This window comes from Centroberyx gerrardi, chromosome 11 (assembly GCF_048128805.1).
Source record: "Centroberyx gerrardi isolate f3 chromosome 11, fCenGer3.hap1.cur.20231027, whole genome shotgun sequence".
Lineage (NCBI taxonomy): Eukaryota > Metazoa > Chordata > Actinopteri > Beryciformes > Berycidae > Centroberyx > Centroberyx gerrardi.
The window spans coordinates 7,751,049-7,771,533 of record NC_136007.1 but is presented as its reverse complement, the minus strand read 5'-3'; the positions used below and the strand labels follow the sequence as shown (position 1 = coordinate 7,771,533).

The 20,485-nt window shown below is 44.9% G+C and overlaps 1 protein-coding gene across 2 annotated transcripts in view; it reads left to right on the top strand.

The window, feature by feature from the left end:
• Positions 1–20,485, top strand: part of rapgef6 (Rap guanine nucleotide exchange factor (GEF) 6) — a 176,530-nt gene that overhangs the window by 152,429 nt on the left and 3,616 nt on the right. For both annotated transcript variants that reach the window (XM_078286483.1, XM_078286482.1), the window contains 11 exons: positions 126–293; positions 1,047–1,262; positions 5,572–5,783; positions 6,845–6,968; positions 9,708–9,928; positions 10,832–11,005; positions 11,812–11,958; positions 12,502–12,621; positions 15,575–15,836; positions 18,165–18,712; positions 19,616–19,972. In XM_078286483.1, the coding sequence (XP_078142609.1) occupies positions 126–293; positions 1,047–1,262; positions 5,572–5,783; positions 6,845–6,968; positions 9,708–9,928; positions 10,832–11,005; positions 11,812–11,958; positions 12,502–12,621; positions 15,575–15,836; positions 18,165–18,712; positions 19,616–19,972 (2,549 nt within the window). The remainder of the gene's footprint in view (positions 1–125; positions 294–1,046; positions 1,263–5,571; positions 5,784–6,844; positions 6,969–9,707; positions 9,929–10,831; positions 11,006–11,811; positions 11,959–12,501; positions 12,622–15,574; positions 15,837–18,164; positions 18,713–19,615; positions 19,973–20,485) is intronic.

Below are 20,485 nucleotides of genomic sequence, written 5' to 3'. Positions count from 1 at the left end.
GTTTGGGATGTTTAATCTCACATCTTAAATATCCTCTGTGCTCTTCACCTCTCTCTCCCCTGCCTTCCTCATCTTACTCTTTCCACCCCCCCCACCCCCCTCCTCCTCTCTCCTCCTCCCTGTAGGTACTACCTGAAGAACAACATGGAGACGGAGACGCTGTGTTCAGACGACGACGCCCAGGATCTCCTGAGGGAGAGTCAGATCTCGCTGCTGCAGCTCAGCACCGTGGAAGTCGCCGCCCAGCTCTCCATGAGAGACTTCGACCTCTTCAGGAACATCGAGTCCACCGAGTACGTAGTTGTTTAATATTTACATTTGGGAACAGTCGGTGTGTTACTGTTGTCATGATAATAATAACTTATTTTCTATGCTGCTTTTCAAAAGCAAAGTTCACAACGTGCTTTATAGTCAAGACAAGACACAAGGTTACACAAGAAAACGACAGCGGCGAAGACACACAAAAAAATATTAGTAGAAGAAGAAACATCACAACATAAAAGCATGTCTGTAGAAGCAGGTTTTAAGAAGCAATTTAAAAGGCGCCAGCTTAAAACATCTCATGATATTTGTGTCTTTCAAAAACCTCATATCACCAAAACTTTTTCAACTATTGAGGAAAACCTGGATTTTTGGATTTTGCCCTGCATACCCATGTGTTAGTATTCTAAACATTGACTCCACTAATTATCTACTTATTATAGAGAGGGTGTTCTTTACTGTGATTATGGTTGCAGTGGTAATTCAGTAGGTAAGTGGTGTAACCAAGTACCATCAGCTGCAACCTGTAATCAGAGCAAAAAAAAATCCCTTGTGGGTATTATGGCTTTTGTACAATGTTTAGCAATGCATGTGACTCAAAAGCTTTCTCCAAAGTAGTGTACATACATAAGAATAACAAACAGGAGAAAGCAAGCTATTACTACCTATCAGCACAGTTGGAACTCATCTCGGACCAATCAGATCGCTGGGTAAAACTCCTCATAGTATATTTAGCATTGCAGGATGTTCACATTGGTATAATAGTATATTATTGTGGTCCCTAGGTATGTGGACGACCTGTTCAAACTGGACTCTGCGGCGGGGAGCGGCCATCTGAAACAGTTTGAGGAGGTAATCAACCAGGAGACCTTCTGGGTCGCCACGGAGATCCTGAAGGAGCCCAACACCCTGAAGAGGATGAAGACCATCAAACACTTCATCAAGATCGCGCTGCACTGCCGAGAGTGCAAGAACTTCAACTCCATGTTCGCCATTATCAGGTGGGCTTGGTGTGAAGCTGGGGTGGAAACTGTGTATGTGTGTGTGTGTGTGACATACTTCTCCAATACTGTTACAAAAGATTCAATTCATCTTTGAATTTTATAAATGTTACTTGATACTGTAACCAAATCTTTCCTGCAAGCTGAATTTCCATTTCCAGAGGGTTTATACGTGCATATGGCATGTTGATTGGAATAGTTAGAAGGAGAAGAAGAAGAAAGGTTTTAATAGACAGAGCTGCAGCTTTTTGACTCCGCAGCAGCATCAAACAAGTCTTGAACTGAATCCCAGTTCACCTAAAGTGGTTGACAAAGCTGGTGCCAGCAGTGAAATATGGAACTTTCTGCTTACCAAGGCAACAAAGACAGACACCCAGCCAACGCATCAAAACCCCTGTGCAGAAGTTGCTACGAAGCTGTCCAAGTGTGGTAACACATTGCTTCATGTTTTCTCTCGTTTGCTGCAGAATCGTAGTAGTATGGAAGTCAAAATTCCTGTTTCGTGACAACACCAGCGTGTGCCACATCTGTGTGTGTTTACTCCATCTCCCCTGACAGCTACTGTACCAAATGGGTTTTGGCCACCGGTCTCTCTCCCCTAATCGTCAGGAGGACCAGCCTCGCCTCCTCCCCTCTCCCCTCCCCTCCCCTCTCTGTCCCTCTGCCAGCTCATTGCATCAGCCCTGTTTCTCCCAAAACCACATAGATTCTGCCTCCGCAAACCCCACAGCTTCAAAATAAGAGTCCCCTGGCAACGGTTACACTTATTGTTTGTTGTTATTGTTAATTCCCTGTGCCCTCTGTGGTTTGGCTCTAGATGGCTGCTAGACTGAGCTGATGTCACTGTGGCCCCATTGTAAAAGGGTAAACCCACGGGAAGAGGCATGTTAGTGCTGGGTGTGTGTTTCAGGGATGAACTGGGGAGTGCGCTTGTGTTTGTGTACGCATTTGCAGCCGCCATTGCTTGTGCGTGCATGTGTGTGGGTATTTGCTTGTGTTTGCATAGCTGGGTCTGTGTATGAGAGGAATTCTGCTCATGCGTCTGCGTCTGTATGCGCGAGTACTTTCGATATGAACGGACTCCAGAGCCGTTCGGTGGGTGTGAGAGCAGAGACAGAGGATGACCTCAGCCGTTAGAGCTTCCATTGTGCGTCCGGACGGTGATTAAGCTGAACTTAATTGGATTTTGCGTAGCGCCGCTGCGGTTTCACTGTGTCAATGGGACCTACAGATGTAGCCACTGGATAAGTCCCACACTTCCTACTGCATGCACGCTGATCTACTGCTGCTCCTTCCCCAAGAGGAATTGTTAAAAAAACAGAACAAGTCATGCTCTCTCTTTAGCTGTCAGAAGTTGCAGGGATTGGTCTGGTAAAAGCTGGTTTACAGACACTTGAGTTTAGTGTTGCAGTATGCTGATTTGAATACATACCAAGGAAGAACTGTCTGTGGTACTAATGGAGGATCAATGCATGTAGTGGGACTTCTGCAATAGCTACCACTGTATTTGAAATCAAATATTTCCCTTATGTTTTTGTAGCAGTGGTGGTTGGCGATTCTTTTTTGGCTTCCACATCCTTTATGTACCCAGGACCCACATTTTAACTGAGTAGATTTATTCTTGTCCTGTGGCACAAGCTCAAGTCGACGGTCCTCTTGTCACCAGAGACAGGACCAGGACCTGTTTTGGATCCAGACCCACAGTTTAAGAAACACTTCAGCATGGTGATCTTCTGTTCCCTGCTGTAAAAGGCACTTTACAACAGAAGTGTCTGACCTCCACGTCTCTTTACACTCCTCCTCACAGCAGGCTGCCTTCGCACATATGGCTCTCTGCCGCATAGCCTGCCTGGTGACAGCAGCCTCTGTGTGCGTGTGTGTGTGTGTGTGTGTGTGTGTGTGTGTGTGTGTGCATGTACAATATTTGCATATGGTATGTGTACCTGTATGCGGATTTGTGTGGCTGGGTAAAATAAGATGAAACTTTCTCGATCCCCTTGGGGAAATTAGGTCGTTCAGCAGCAAAAAAGGAAAAACAGAATATAAGCGCAAAAACAGAATACAACGTAAGAGCAGTAAAAGCAGTAAAAACTAGAATATAAATAATTGTGGGGTTATATAAACATGTGCAGCCAACACCTGTGAAGTAGACTGTATGAGTGTGAAGTATGGGAACCTGTGACCTGGTTTCTAACCGCCTCTATGTATGTGTGTCTCTCCCATTCTATCTGTTATCAAGCCGTCCAGTGTTTAATGAGGCGTTCAACACATTGTGCTGGATCAGTCAAGCCAGTGATCATCTGTGGCTGGTGGCAGACGGGTCTAATACACACTCAACAATAGGGGCCATGACACTGTGAACGATATCCATCTTAACAAGTCATTTAGTCTAGTGTAGTGTTTTCTTTGCCTGTTAAAAAAAGAAAGAATCTGCCAACTGGACGAGATCAATTTGTTTCCAGCTCAGTTTCACCTGAGATTTTACTTGAAACAAGAGACAATACTTAGAAATAGGGCAGATCACTCTCACTCACTCACACTGGTATCAAGACGTCACTTGATTCAAGAAAAAGTTGATTTGCATTGAGAACAAGCGGAATTATCTCACCCAACTGACTCATTACTAGACTAACTTACTCATTACAATGGATATTTTTAGCTGTGCAGTCTCACTCCTCAGCCAGCATGAGAGAGAGGAGGGTTGAATGTTAAAAAAAATACAGATGGAAGGGAAAGTGGGAGAAGTGATGGAGTTGAGAAAGAAAGAGGGAACCGAGGAGAGAGAGATGGACAGAAAATGAGTAAGAAAATTCCACACCTGACTAAAATAGCAGTTAATGCTACTTACTGTTTGTTTTACTGTCCACGGGATGCCAGATGGGTGGGGTTTACCGCATCAAGACAATTCAGAAAGTTGATGTTCACAGAAAATATACTAGACCGACTTTCAAACACTTTCCTGTGATTGTCTGCATTTTCTAGCACGCGTTTTATTGTCCTGTGTGACAAACCCCACCCATCTTGTACAAGCAGGTTTAAACCAACCTCAGAGAATTATTCGCTAACACTGTTTAACCCAGATCTCCAAAATACAGAGGGATGGAGAGGAAGAGAGTGAGGGAAAAGGGAGAATAAAACTACAGACCGAAGCAAAGAGAGCAGAGGGAAGAGACTAAGGAAAACAGTCTAGAAGGAGAATGTGGGGTGGAGAGCTGATGAGCGAATGAACCAAGGCACGAGGAAGGAATTGGAGAGATAATAAGAGAGAGAGCAGCAGAAACAAAGGCTGTGCCAGTCATAATTATCGGCTGTCTGAACGAGTCTGCTCAGAGTTGACATTGCCTGAAGGGGTCTTCTGCTCTGCGGAATGGAGACCACACTAATTGAACAAAGCTAGTTAGAAAAGCAGTAATTGTGCAAGTGTCAGTGTAAGGGTTTTTGAAGGTATGGATGTGTGCACTGCACCCCTCATCCTCTTCGGTGGTGAATATTCTAGCAATGCCACTAGTAATTTCTCTGAATTATTTGTCATGTATGTTTTAATGCGGGAACTGGATGGTCTCCTCATTAAGCACCTTGTTTGGACTGTGAAGTGGAGACTGAATTTCCTCCCTCTACTCTTAAGTTTAATCTGCAGCCTCCTCTCCTCTCCTCTCCTCTCATCCTCTCCTCTCATCCTCTCCTCTCCTCTCCTCCTCTCCTCCTCTCCTTTCCTCTCCTTTCCTCTCCTTTCCTCTCCTCTCCTCTCATCCTCTCCTCTCATCCTCTCCTCTCATCCTCTCCTCTCCTCTCATCCTCTCCTTTCCTCTCCTCTCCTCTCATCCTCTCCTCTCCTCCTCTCATCCTCTCTTCTCCTCTCCTCTCCTCTCCTCTCATCCTCTCCTCTCCTCTCCTCTCATCTCCCCGAGGAGTGTGTGTCAGTGTGTATTCGATGTAATGGGACGTGGATGAGAGTCGAGTGGTCGGCTGTCTGTTCCAGCTAACCACCTTGTCTTTCTCCCTTGCTTTTATCCGAATCAGTTGTGGCTAACCTTAGTATCTCTCTGTCTCCTCCCTCCCCCACTTTCCCTGATTCCTTTTATTCCCTTTGTCGTTACCTCTCCCTCATTTCTTCCTCCATCCCTCCTTGCTCCATTTCCTCCCCTCCCTCCTACACTCCTTTCCCTCCTTCCCTATTTCTACCCACCTCTCTACCTCCTTCCCTCTACCCTCCTTCCTTTCCTCATCTTTATCTTCCCTCTGTCTCTGCCTCTATCCTTCCCCCCCCCCCCTCCCCATCCTCCCTCCACCTCTCTCCCCCTCCCGACAGCGGTCTGAACCTGGCGCCGGTGGCTCGGCTGCGGAGCTCGTGGGAGAAGCTGCCCAGTAAGTACGAGAAGCTGTTCGGGGACCTGCAGGACGTCTTCGACCCGTCCCGGAACATGGCCAAGTACCGCAACGTCCTCAGCAGCCAGAGCATGCAGCCTCCCATCATCCCCCTGTTCCCAGTGGTCAAGAAGGACCTCACCTTCTTACATGAAGGTAGAGTAGGGAACATGCATTTATTATTATTCCCATGCATTCGAATGGCTTTTTAGCATAGAACCCTCTCAAGATAAAGATTCCTGACAATTGCTCTCTCTCTCCTGCTTCAACACTAATTGAAATTAATTGATGTGATTTTGATTTGATTTTCTGTAAAATAAGAGATTGATTTTTTTGTATTTATTACCGAATTAAGCTATTTTCCTAATCGACAGTGCGTTCGGTGGCTGGAGTCGCGGCGTGTAAATATCCCCGACCAAGATCTTCTTAATTTTCTTCATCTGTTTAAAGCCTCAAACTGTACAGAATGTGGAACGAACAGAAAAAAAGAAAATGATGTTTCTTCTATGAGGGACCTTTACCAGCGTACAAAAGAGAGACGGTTGAAACATTCTCTGTGTCACCAACGTTAAACTCATTATCTCAGCCAGCGATTCACACAGTACTACATTTCTTATAAGTCAGAGGCTTGAGGCTTTTCTCAAGGCTGACATCTCGTTGTTTCCAGTTAGACGTTTCCTACTTCCTCTGTGCTGTGCAGAAGGTCAATCTCAGGCTCACTCAGGAGTTTTGCTTCTGCTAATGGCTTCCCCATCTTGCCTTATTTAAATATTATACTGTCTAAAGTCAAAACTAGCAACGGAAGTTCTTCTGCTGGACCTCCAACTTCCCCTTAAAGGTGGCTTAAAAATGTCTGGTTATGGCCATGTTAAGGATGGACAAGAAAGTTTCCCTAATTGTGCAAGTTGAAATTCTCAAATGGCCCAGCGAGGCTCAGTCTGAAAGAAAGACACTTTGATGTCCTAGAGGAATGACAAGAATAGGATGAGAACACGGCTCTTCTTACTTTGAAGGTGACACTTAGAAATATTGTTGCAGCTAACATCTCGCAAATGTCCCTAGATATGAATAATTGAATTTCCCTTACACTGTGGACAGCTGAGCTCATACTGTGTGTGTACTGTTTGTATGTGTGCATGTGCTGTATGTATGTACATGTACATGTGTGTGTGTGTGTGTGTGTGTGTGTGTGTGTGTACTTGTGTGTGTCCTCCCAGGCAACGACTCCAACGTAGACGGTCTGGTGAACTTCGAGAAGCTGCGGATGATCGCCAAGGAGATCAGACACGTGGTGCGGATGACTTCGGCCAACATGGACCCCGCCCTCATGTTCCGACAGAGGTTGGTTGTCCTGATCCTGAACCCTTAAAAAAAACCTCTCTTTCTTGAGACCGACCGTTTTGCTTTTATTGGATACTGTTGGGGCCAGTTTCACAGATATGGGTCAGTTCAAGCAATTCACCGGTCTGTTTAAAGGGGGAATACGGGCTCCAGTGAAGAGAAATCCCTCACTCAAAGCCAAGGAAACCGAGAACTAAGAGTCTGATTTCATGAAAATGTAAAATCCGGAGCTGTTCCATAGAAAATGTATTGGAGAAAGATGGTAGATGTTGCTTGGAAGGCACCCAGGGGGATTTTGTGGCTCGGAAACCGTAACCGGACTATAGGATACTCATTTGGGTAGTGGGACTGTAATAGGACAGTCTCCCATCCATTATCTAAGGAGGTTTGACTCAAGTCCTATTGGTTTAACATGATTTCGTTTTCTGCCAGAAGGGGCGTCAAATCAAGCACTGACTTGAGTGCAATCCATATCTGTGATTCTGGCTCTTGATGTTTCCCAATCAGCCAGACTGTAGCACAGAGAGACACTTCTTTAGAAAGAGGCTGAAATGCAGCGATCCCACTTTAGCCAGTAGATTCCTTGGTTCAGAGAGGAACCTCAGCTATGAAATGCAAACAGTCGTCAGGGAATGTTACTACTACTACTCCACCACCACTCCACCACCCAACCTGGATCCTTCACCAACAGGATCAGGCACACACACACACACACACACACACACACACACAAGTCCTGGATCAATCAATTCCCATTCACTTCCAGTCCGATTTCATGTCTCTTGGTGATTTGATTGCATTCATCTGTTGGAATGTAAAGACGCAGGGCATGGATCGACTGGAACTGAGACGGGATTGATGCCAACCGCAGTGTTTATTTTGTTATCACTCAGTATGTGTGTGTGTGTGTGTGTGTGTGTGTGTATATATCACAGTCTGTCACTCTCACGGTGCATGACTGCCCCCTGCAGACACTCCCCCCATACTGCAAGCACAAGAGTTTTCTCATTAGACAGTACTGTTACATCCAGTCAGCTTTGGGAACAGAACTTTTATTTTGAAAAACCTTGTTCCAAGTATGACACAACACAACACCTATTGACAGCTGACATAAGGATTTAATCTGTTTTCATGAGTGTGTGATGTAGTTCTTATGAAGCTTTTTTTATTTTTATGAAGTGTTATGATTGTGTTAAAACCCAGAATTCCTTCAAGTGTTTGGCATTTTAAACAGATTTTTAAAAAAGGCCCCACTTTAACTCTGCAACACACTCTCTCACACACACAAACACACACATTGATATGGGGAGATGTCCTATGTCTGGTGTCCTCCCATCTCCGATCATTTCCTGTTTGTCTGTGGTCGCATGACCTGTACATAGTCTTGTCTCCTCCTCCCCCTGACCCTTGACCCTGTCTTTAAATCACGCTTCAATCTTCACGCCTCTCGCTTGCAGGAAGAAGAGGTGGAAGAGTTTAGGGTAAGTTTGTCCCGGTACCGGTTTCGTCCGGTCCGGTCTGGACCGGCCTGGTTCATAAATTCAGTCCACCGTGCATCCCTCCCTTCCATTGTGTCGTCCGCCACCATAAAAGCCGCATGTTCTCCCTACTTGTATATACTCTGTGTATGTGTGTGTGAGTGTGTGTGCGTGCGTGTGTCTGCCTGTGCTTGTGTGTGTGATTAACCCTTCCATTTGCAGTGCCTGACCCCTGAACCATACTGAAGTCCATCATTTACCTGTTAATTGTTTGCCCTCGTTCATTTGAATGTATGTTTGTCAGATCTGGGTCACGTAGTAGTTTGAAATAATACTGAGTGTTTGTTTTAACCTCCTTGGAGCACCAGATGGGAGGGTCTTAACACATCAGACACAATTCAGATAGTGTCAGGTAGGTGATCAAACACAGAAAAGTATTCAAAGTTGACTAAATACTTTCCTGTGATTGTCTAAACTTTCTGGTATTTCTTGCATTGCCCTATGTGGCAAACCCCACCCATCTGGCACCTAAAGGTAAGGTAAAACAAACTATGAAAGGTATTTACAAGTACTATCTGACCCAGGTTTGGTGTTTGTACATATCTGCATCCTGGCATAATATTCCCCATATCGAATCTTCTACATTTTCTTTTTTTATTTTCTAACCCCCTTTGCCTCCATCTGACAGAATGTTCTGCTGGTTTGTTTTGTTATAGCATGGCACAGCAGCGAGAGCTGTCTCCTCCCCAACTGCATGGTCCTGTTTTAAAATGCTATGCTCCAACACACAGACAGATGTACAAATTTTACTGTAGGAGAGATAGTGGGAAAGAAAGAGGAGTTAGGCATGCTTCTATTTTGGTGATTTTTGACTTTAAACTAAACCTTGTTTACCATTCTTTCCTTCTCTCTATCAATCCATCTTTTATTTTCTGTATTCCTTCTCTTTCATCTTTCATGTGCATCCCTCTCTTTCTGTCTTCATCATTCATCTCTCTCTGTGCTGTACCATTTCATCCTTTCTCCTTATGTCACCTCTCTAAATTCCTCCCCCAATACATTTTCAATACATTTCCCCTCCTTCCTCCCTCATCTTCTCTCTCTCCATCTGTCTTCTCTCCTTCTCTTGTTCAATCCCTCCATCTTTCACTCCTATTCCCGCACACTTTCTCCATTCCTTCTCCCTCTCCACCTCTTCTCTCACCATCCCTTCCTCCCTTCTTCATTGCCCTCCCTCCCTCCCTCCCTTTCCCGTCTCCAGGTCCCTGAGTCAAGGCAGCACCAACTCCAACATGCTGGACGTCCAGGGCGGCGCCCATAAGAAGCGCGTGCGCCGCAGCTCGCTCCTCAACGCCAAGAAGCTGTACGAGGACGCGCAGATGGCCAGGAAGGTGAAGCAGTACCTGTCCAACCTGACGGTGGAGACGGACGAGGAGAAACACCAGATCATGTCGCTGCAGTGCGAGCCGGCCTACAGCACCTGTGAGTAGCACAACTACACTCAGGCTACTTCATTTTTTGTTATCAGTTGTTTTATAACATAAAACGGGGATCAGCAGGACATTTATATTTTCATGCACATTGGTAGATTGTCTTGGACCTTTCACCTTTACCTAGTACACATTAGACTTGGACAACTTCAGTGGTAGCACACTTAAAGAGGGTTGTGTGGATTAATATAAGCACAGGAAATGAATATACTGTTTTGCCTTTAATAGATTTAAATATGCCCATGTAGCACAATGTGTCATTTTTCCAAGCATTTTGTGTGTTTTCTTTTCTTGCGAATGTCTTTATCTTGGGGAAATTTAAGGCTGGAAAAAATTGTTTGTTTATATCAAAATAGCAGAGATTTCACTGCATGAAGTCTGATCTGACATTGTAGACCTACAGTATATACTGCACCCAGCTACAGTATGTATCATTGCCTTGCACTGCCACCTAGTGTATTTGCAAATGTCCTGCAGAAAATAACTGGTAGGAAATCCTCCATCAAGTGAGAGATGTGTATTGTTGTAACTCAATGGGAAAACTCATGGAAAATGAATTTGATATATCAAATTCAAGTAGGTCTTGAAAAGTTTAGGAATTGAACAAAAAGCCTTGAAAAGTATGGGGAAAATATTGTGTATCAGTTCTGATTACTGATTACACAATATTTGTTGTAAACTCCACTGTCATGTTGACATATTGTAATATTTGTCATTGTGAAGAATAATCATCAGCTAGAGAGTGGTATTGCCTACTTGACAGTCATATTGCCCAGTCACTATTAGGATAACCTTATACTGAACATTTGAACTGAACAGGAACACTACAGTCAGTGAGAAATTAAGGTCTGGAAAATGTTTGGGATTTTGAAATGTCTGTTTGCTGTGGTTTTAGTGTCTAAGAACCTGAGCGAGAGGCGATCCACCAAGTCGGACATGTCTCCGGTGTCTCTGCGGTCGGCTCTGCCCTCGGGGAAAGCCCAGAACAGGGTGTCACAGGTCCTCCAGGTCCAGGTCCCGCTGTACCCGCTGCGGAAGAAGAGCACTGCCAAGGACATCGGCGCTCCCAGTGAGTAGACCGACTGACCTCCTGTCTTCTTTACTTTTAATCTAGACGTCTTTTGTATTTTCAATTTCAGTTTTTCATCCTATTTTCTGAATCTTTTCACCTCCATCGTTGTTGAAGACCGTATGACTTCATACTCACAGTTAAACTGGTAGCCTGTGTGTTAAATCTCTGACTTTGTACTTGTATAGTAAGTTTGCTCTCACTTTATAATAACATTATATTATATTATATTATTAACAATTATTAATGGCTAATTAATGCTTAAGTAACAACTAATTGGTGATTTGTTAATTTCCTACATGGTTTTATAATTACTAGGTAAATTATATAGTGTGCATTATTTAAGTATTAATTGACGTCTTATTAATAATGAATGAATCAATTAAACACATCATAACTGTTAAAAAAATGTAATGATTTTTGATGAATATTCTTTATCCAGGCTTCAAAACCTACTTGATTATTCAAAAATGATTCAAATGATTTGGAAAATATGAATATTCATTATGTGGGCCCCTACTATAAACTTGCACCTGATATTAACAGTGCATTGATTCTGTTTTAGTCCAATGAATACCTATACCAAGAGTCATTAAAGCAAACAACATAGCAAAACAAATGCAAGTAATTCATATCTAAATTCCTAAATCAAGCTGAAGAAAATCATTTGTCTGCACTGGTGAAGTCTTAACTAAAAAAAATCCTACAGTCCCCCGTAAGGTGTTGTTACAGGTGTGCTACAGACTCCCAGCTTCATTTACTCCTCTGTAACCTTGTTTTTTTTTTGTCTCTCACTTTTCCTCCAGACTCCAATTCTCCCCAGGTGGTGAAGAAACCTCCGGTGAGTTCGGCAGAGGAGTGGAGCACCAAGAGACCGTCTGACGACACCGTTTCCACCATCTCCTCCCTTCACTCCAGCCCCACCGTGTCCCCGCAGGGTTCTCCACGCAAAGGTCTGCAGCAGAAAAAGGGATTTTCACACTCTATATTTTTAGCCCAGGGTTAACCTTGGCCTTAGGCGAAGAATTGGCCCCAGAGCAGATTCATCGACTTTGTCATACTGCAGCCATACAGTTCTACAATTCAACTGATAACCTCACTAAGTTCAGGAAAACCTAGTCTAGGGTTCATATGCAGGTATCAAAAGAAATTTCACAATTTCCATATCTTTAAAAGTAAAAACAAAATCTCCCTTTCATTCCTGATATATTTTTGTATACGTATGTATGTAGTTGTAGACCCACTTTCATTTCACATGCTTTGATATTTGTGGTTTTGTCCTGCCACTATAGAGAATGCATCATATTAACCACCATCCCAAATTTTGAATTACACGATACATACTGATACTGAATACATACTGAATGTCTGACTTGTTGAAATAGAAAATATGTAGAAACCCTGTAACATAAATCTCAAAACATCCACCTGTCTCATGTTAGTTACTATTCTATTCTCTTTTTTTCCCCTCCCTTTTCTTCCTCCCCTCCCTCCAGTAGGGGGCGTGCCCAAGTCCCAGAACTCCAGCCAGATGAACCTGTCGGGATCGTCGTCCTCGCTGACCAGCGACGCCAGCACCAAGGCCGGCACCGTCAGCCTGCGCAGCTACGGCATAGGTGGGGCGCTCCTCCACAAGAGGATCCTACTGATGACCAGGCAGCACAGCCGAGAGGAGGGCAGGGAGAGGGGGGATCAGATAGAAGAGGAGGAGGAGGAGAACAGGAGCGAGGTGGAGAAAGAGAGAGAGGGGGTGACAGAGGAGGAGGAAGTTCAGAGAGGCTCGTTTTCTTCAGAGCGAAGGAGAGGGAGAGGGAGATGTAAGAGCCAGCGGGACCGCCAAAGTTCACAGGGAGATCCAGGACTCGCGCTGTTAGGGGCGAGAGCAGGAACCCCGACCCAGAGATGGACAGGGGCGCCTGGGATACATCCGGTAGCTCACCCCGGGTCTCTTCCCAGACGACCAGGCCCCTCTTCACCTCTTCCTCAGCCGCACTTAACCCCAAGCACAGGGAGAGAGCAAACCAGCCCCTTTAGACCCAAACCTCCAGAGGCCAGCCCCGTCCGGAAGAGGCTGGCGTCGCCGTTCAGGATACTGAGGGAGAGGAGTCAGTCTCCGGTGCCCTCCTCGCCCCAGGATGAGAGAGCAGGACAGGCAGAGCAGAGAGCCAGGAGGTCGGTCAGCCCCAACCCCTTCCTCTGGCTCTGCAGGGACAGACACAAGAGGAGGAAGACAGTCTGACAGAGAGAGCAGAGCTGACTGATCAGTCTATTTGTTGAGGGGGGAAAAAACATTTGATTGAAGAGAAAAGAGAGGAAACAAGGAAGCGAGTGGTATTTCAGAGAGAATATTTGACAGAGAGATTGACAATTGATCCCGTTTATTCAGGAAAATGCATTAATATCCACGGCAGGGGGGGACACGTTAAAGCGATGTGGCAAACCGGGTTTCATTTCGGAGGCAAAGTGTTACTTCAGAGACAAGGGCCTTAGATCCATGATGAGTCATAGATATGTGACGCGAGTCTCCGAGCGACGCATGAAAAGCAGCCCGAGAGAGCGCTCGCAGTGAAGATTTGCATGGTTGTGTTTCGTGACACAGATAAGAAAAATAGATTTTGTCTGAGGCAGCATCAACAAAAGGCTGACACCATTTGAAACAGTTCTTCCAACGTTTCTTTGTTCATGTGAATGATTCTTTGAGTTTTTTGTAAGTGTTGGAATCGCATTGAACAGTCAAAACGCGGCAAAAAATATGCACTGTAAAAGCAGAACGCACCGTAACCTTTTTTTTTTTTTTTATCCTACCTGCCGGGAAGAATTTGACAGTATGAAACATTCAGAATTACATCGTCAGAATTTGAAATGTGCGTTCACAAGCATTCATTCCAACAGTTGCACAATAACTGAGAAGAATATATTATCATTCCTTTTTCTGTTGAGGTGTAGGTTTTGTGTAGGTGTGCGAGTTTCTCCTGTAGTATGCAGTATTTTTTGTAATGTTCGGCTACTTTTCCTACAATCATAAATAGTTTGATACAACAGATTTTTATAATGTAAGGTTTGCTGCAAAAAATGACAAGCTGTCCAGTGATTTTATCTTGTTTCCAGACCTATCAAGCTTTATTTTTAACTACATTTTGTGATATTTTTAGTCAAATTGTCTCACTGCACTGGTAGATAATTCAATACATTTCACTTGATACATGTCAATATGACTTCTTTAGAGAAATCATCATAAAACAATGAAGAAAATCCTGAAACCAGAAACTTTCTCCAAGACAATTTCACTTTTACCAAGTAAATGTCCTGAAACAAGTTACATCATCCTGAAAAAAGTCTTAATTTGTTGAAACCGGTCAAATGATCTGCCGGTGCAGTAAGATGATTTCACCAAAAAGTCTGGATACAAGATAAAATAACTTAACAAGTTTTTGAACATTATCCTGTTAAATGTTGATGAATAGTGATTTTATTTATACACAATTCAGAGTATTCAGAGACTCTGTACATGTTGAGACCATTCGTATTTTAGAGGTGGTTACAGGCGTTTCTTGCCTACTTTTTTTTTTACCATTAGTGATTCATGAACAGAAGGGAATCTTTAGGTAAAAACAGTAAAGAGCAGCACATAAAGGCACCTGGTCAACTATCTCACCTCCTGCCCTGAGTTAACAGACACCAGAGCTGCATAACAACAAGATTTATTACAAAGGGTCACAGGATGCTCTGTGTGTATGCCCTCAGTCTCTGAATCCACCTACTGTATAACCTTCAGGTGAGAATACATCACATAGTGACAATGATGAAGTGTTACTAATTCCATCCGGGTTAGCAGTGTAACTGTGAAGTATTGGCTATTAAACGAGTGCAGAAGCTTCAAATTGTCTCCCCATATTCTCAAATAAGTATGGATGTAGTTTTTGTTTCCTGTCATCGTTTAAGTGCAAGTTCGCTCAGACAGTTGGGATCCGTTCTCCGGGAAAGTATTGGATCGATAAGACAGATAAAATGATGCAAAAAACACTAAATATGGCTTGTAAGCTAACTTCCGACATAGAGCAGGGTACAAACACTGCCAGAGTTACGGGTTGGAGTCCCACTGGGGCCACCCACGCTAAAAAGTGTCTGCACTCAAGGTACAGTAAGGCACTTTAGATAAAAACATCCACCTTATGTTACATTTTAGCACAGAGATGCTTTGAATGTTATTGGAAGCTGTTGTGGTAACCAAGCTTAGCATTCATCCTCGCCTCCCAGTTTCTGCCGACACTTTCCCGTCTTACCTTCTCTTTCTCTTTCTTTCATCCCCTACCTCCTTTCCTCTTCCCTTCCCATCCTTGTGCTTTCCCTCCCTTTCCTCCTTCCCTCCTTACATCTCTCCCGCTTTTTCTCTCTTACTCATTTCTTCCCTCCTTACCTCTCCATCCTCCACCTCCCTTCCTCCTTACCTCTCTCGCTCCAGTTTGAGGACAGGGATTTTTTTTTTTTGGTATTATCTGTATTGTTACTTTGCTTTCAAATGTAAATAATAAAAGCGCACTAAACTTTTAACTCTTTCCCCACATCCAGGCTACGCCCTCCTCCCAGCCGGGAAGGCGGACAACCTGTCGGACTCCAGCCACAGCGAGATCTCGTCCCGCTCCAGTATCTGTTCAGTCGACTCCATGCCCGCGCCCGGACCCGACGACCGCTGTGTCAGCAGCAACAGGACCTGTACTACGGCTGCTACTATTACTACTGCTACTACTGCTTCGATGGCTGCTGCTGTTGTTGAGAACACAGCGGCGATGCACGCACACTCAAATGCTGATTGCAACCAGCCTAGCACAAGGTAATTCAGTTCAATTCAGTTCAACTTGTCTGATCCCCATGGCAGCAGTTGATTTAGGGGGGAAAGAAAGAGGGCGTCGAACATCAAGTAATCTGACGAAAAGTGAAGTGGATTTTAAGAAAGCAGTCCAAGTTTTTTCTTTTATTGTGATGTTATATACTGGAAACAGTTAATACACAGATTCAAATTCAATTCAAGTCAATACTTTTATTGTCCCCAAATGGAAATTTGCTTTGCACGCAGGTTTACAAACACAGTACACAATTCACACACAACACAACTCAACAAATAGTCATGAGATTAAAAACAGGCAGCAGACACCTAACCATAAAAGTGTGTAATCTGTGTATGGGTCAATAGCCTATATACAGTACATGTAAGGATACCAGACATCATATACATTTCAACATCAGTAAGTTGAAAAAATACTAAATAATTAATGGTTATTTACACTTGTCTACAGATGTACCAGTACAAACACTCTTTACTTTTTGTTTTTTATTCTTTATTAGGATCCACATTAGCTGACACTAATAAGGTCCACAACCACAACACTGTTGGCATCGCAAGACAGACAGACAGTGCAACATGATCAACATTCATAGACCTTGATATGACACCAGGAACAGTACAAACACATGCATGATGTTTAAAAATGTTATTGTTTTGTCCACACACATTCAAGCTGATTCCAGACAGCGTAGCACAAGATAATGAAACACATGCAACTGAAGGTTTTCACAGTACTTGTCTATATAGAATCATACGGACACGTCACATGCTCACACACATGTGGCATGTAGTCATTGTCACAGGGATTATGTGTGTGCCGCTTGTTGGATATCCTTGGCGATCATTTAACAGACCATCTATGTGAGAGTCACAACGTAGGAGGACACACACACACACACACACACACACGCAGGAGTCAAATCTTACTGAGGTTCAACTTGGCTGAAGGGCATTTGAGGATATAAAAACACGGTCTGTGCCACGCGGCCCGGCTTCTCGTTACTGCAGAAGCGGAATTGTTTTTTTTCCGGTCCTGTCTTTGGATCGGCCTGCAGTGTGTGTGAGCCTCAAACAGCAAGGACACACACACACACACACATACACACAAACAATCACACGAACAATAACATTCCCAACGGCTAATATAAGCAACCACACACACACACACATACCTCTCTACCCGCCCTTCCATTTCCCCTCCCAGCTGGATTCCAATTATGTCCTTTCCTCATTAAAACGCAGAGAACAGGAAGCCGTAAACACGGCAGGTTTTTATTAGCGCCCCACGTTTACTGCCCTCCTCTCTCCTCCCCTCTCCGCTAACAATGTATCGGTTTTCGCGCAGGCGGCTTTTTAATCTGGCCGAGTAAACAGCACGCCTGTTTTATTGTCTGGTGTTTGTTTATTGTTCCTCCATGATCAAGCCATTCTGTCTCATAAAGCGCAGACTGTAAAATATCGCTGGACGCAATAATCTGTCTGCTTCTCCGGTATTACATTACCTTGGCAGCCTCGCCATATAAGATCGGCCTGTTTATGAAATATGGTTTGGTTTCATTGAGTGGCCGGTTTGTCCAGTAAAACCGCGTCAGTGAATCAAACTGTTGGTTTATGAAAAGCAGCCGGGGAGCAAAAACTTTTATTTAAAGTTTTATTGCCAGACGCTGTGATATATCACGCAAGAAACTGCTGTCAGCCAAATTTTGATTGTGGATTTTTTTTGGAAAGAGGAACTATTGTACAGATGAGGCATAAATTGTAACGGCTAAACATTCGCAATAACCGCATTTTACAGCGACACCAAGTCTGCTCTGTTATGATTTTTGACTGTTGACACCAATTGGAGAATTTGCGCGATAACTCATCCGAACAAGAGCGAGAACTTCTTGCGGTTGAAGGGCAAAGATTGTGTGGAGAGAACACAGATCGTCTTTGTCACATTGAACTTTGCCCGGTTTTTCATTTATCTTCTTTTGTGGTGTTTTGTTAGAGCGTGACTCGGCGACCCGCATGTCCTCCACCCAACAGCTTTTTATAGTTCTATATCACACTGCCTCGTTCACCCCCTTCTGTCCCCGTCTCTGTCTCATATCTCTTCGTTGTTGGGGCATGGCAGCATGACATGTGCCTCCACCTTCACCTTCATCACCATAACAACAGTTGGCTATAATCTTATGTTACACGCTTTTTCATTTCCCCTCGCTCCATCTCTTTCTTTGCTAGTTCCTGACATGTACCTCAGCTTCTCAACAGGGTTTTTTGTCCTCTTACACCCTCACACTCATTTTTCCTCTCTCTGTTTATTTCTCTCTGTAGTTCCTCATCGTTAGCCCGCGGCTGCGTGACGCGAGCCTCCACCTTCACCTCCTCCATCTCCACGGAGGAGCTGACGCCGGACCACGCCTCCCTGGACTCGGTGGCCGACAGCGGCCGCGGCAGCTGGACCTCCTGCTCCTCCAACTCCCACGACTCCTTCCAGAGCCTCCCCGTCTCCTCCTGCCGGCCCTGGGACCACGGCGTGCACGGCCACCCGCACGCGCACCCGCTCCCGCACACGCACCTGGGCGGCTTCAGGCACACGCAGCTGGCCGGGCCGATCGCGGAGGTGGAGGCCGGCGCGGCGTGGGCGAACGAGGACGCCGCCAAGCGACACTCCAGAGGCTCCAGCTCGGAGCTGTCCAACCAGTCGCGGCAGAGCTGGGCGTCGTCCAGCTCGCTGTCGGACACCTACGAGGGGAATTACGGGACGATAAAACGCCGCAACACCTCGGAGCACCCCTCCTCGCCGACCAATGAGGACGGAGGGCAAAGCACAGACCCCGCCTACAAAACGGTGACATCAAGCACAGAGAAGGGCCTGATAGGTGAGGGGCCGGGTTGCGAGTTTGATTCCCTGTGAACACGGTGTTACGGTGTTCCGTGTCGACTCTGTGTCATGAAGTGTGTGTAGATAGTTGTAGTTGCGTTAGAATAAAGTTTTCCCCATCTAAGGCTTTGTATGGCTTTCAACTCACTGTGGCCACAACAAGTAAAGCTATACAGCGTTTCACCACTCATGCTGTGAGATATTAACTTAAGCTCACACTTAAGTTATCATCAAGATGGCTGTCCATATATAAGGCTTGCTTGCTGTAAGTTAGGTTAAATCTGCATTGTTTCAGGTGATTTATTGCAGCATTCTGTTGTTTGTGCTGCTGTTATGTTCCAGTGAACAGCTGACAAATGCTGCACCTTGGCATTTCTTAAACCTCGGGCTAAGATCCAAAATGGGTCTTGTTCCTGTTGCCGCTGGCTCTCCACCTGACAGGAGTTATAAAGTGTCCTCTTGAGCCAGGGTGTGAATTTGTCTTTTGGCTCTCTGGCTGATAGTTTAAGAGCCCCGACCGTAGTTCCATTATAAGCTGTAAGACTATGCAGTTTACCAGTTGTAAAACGATGAGAAATAGTCCCACTCTTCTCCACTTTGAGACAGTTATGTGCAGTGTTCCAGACTGCAGAGTTTAGTCCGTGTGTTGTCTGTATCCGCTGCGGCCATCCATCCCACCTGTTGTATATTTTTTATTATTTGACACGTTTTAGTGCCTGCATAGTCGTGTATTGTGTTAGTGAAACATCTCATTGATTTAATTTTCCATTATTTCCTTTCGTTTTCCCCTCCTCACGCACCTCCTTTCCTGCAACTTTGTCACCCCTCACTCCTCACCCCTCCCTTCCCTCACTTCCTCCTCGCTCCATCCCTCCTCCCTTCGGTCCACACCTCCATCCAGTGTACTGTGTCACCTCCCCCGCCAAGGACGAGCGTTACCGAGCTCCCCCTCCCACCCCTCCAGGCTACCAGGGTCTGGCTCTGGGGGATCTGGGCCTCACGGACGGAGTCGGAGGCGGGGCCGGAGGTCTTCCCCGGCCTCCTCACCTCAGACCGCCCGACTACAGCGTGGCCCTGCAGAGGAGCAAGCTGCTGCAGAGCCCCGGAGCGGCCGGGGGGCTGGCGGAGGCTCGGAGGCTGGCCGGTAACCACCAGCATCACCAGGAGGCCCGGACGCCGGGCTCCGCGCAGGGCCAGGAACCCTCCAGGCCGCCCAGCGTCTGCCTGCCGCCACAGAGGCTGGCTGACAGTGAGGATGGTACGTGGAGATAGGAGGGTGAAGTGATACACACTACCAGTCCAGAGTTTGGACACTCCTGATTGAATGTACTACGTTTTTCATTATCTTAAAGCCATTTTAAAGGCTTATGTTTAAATGCTGGAAATTTGTTTTTTAGACAAATATAAGTTGATCCTATTTATAAATTTCTTTCCAAAGCCTTTGCCTTTCCATCAAGGCAAAGGGTGGCAACTTTAAAGAATCTAAAATATAAGATAGTTTTGATTTTGTTTAACACTTTTTAGAAAAATGCGTGTATCCAAACTTTTGACTGGTAGTGTAGCTCGACTTCAAGTATATTAGCACTCTTATACGACATTTTCAACATTTTTACAAGAGTATGAAACTGTAAACAAACATACAAGGTTTTAATTAAATAATTTTACTTGAGCCCTCCCATAAAACAACAATAAACATCCCTGCTCGCTTCACTCCATTCATAGTTCATTTATGTAACAAGGCAGAGTGATACCTTTCAAGTTAAAGGTACTC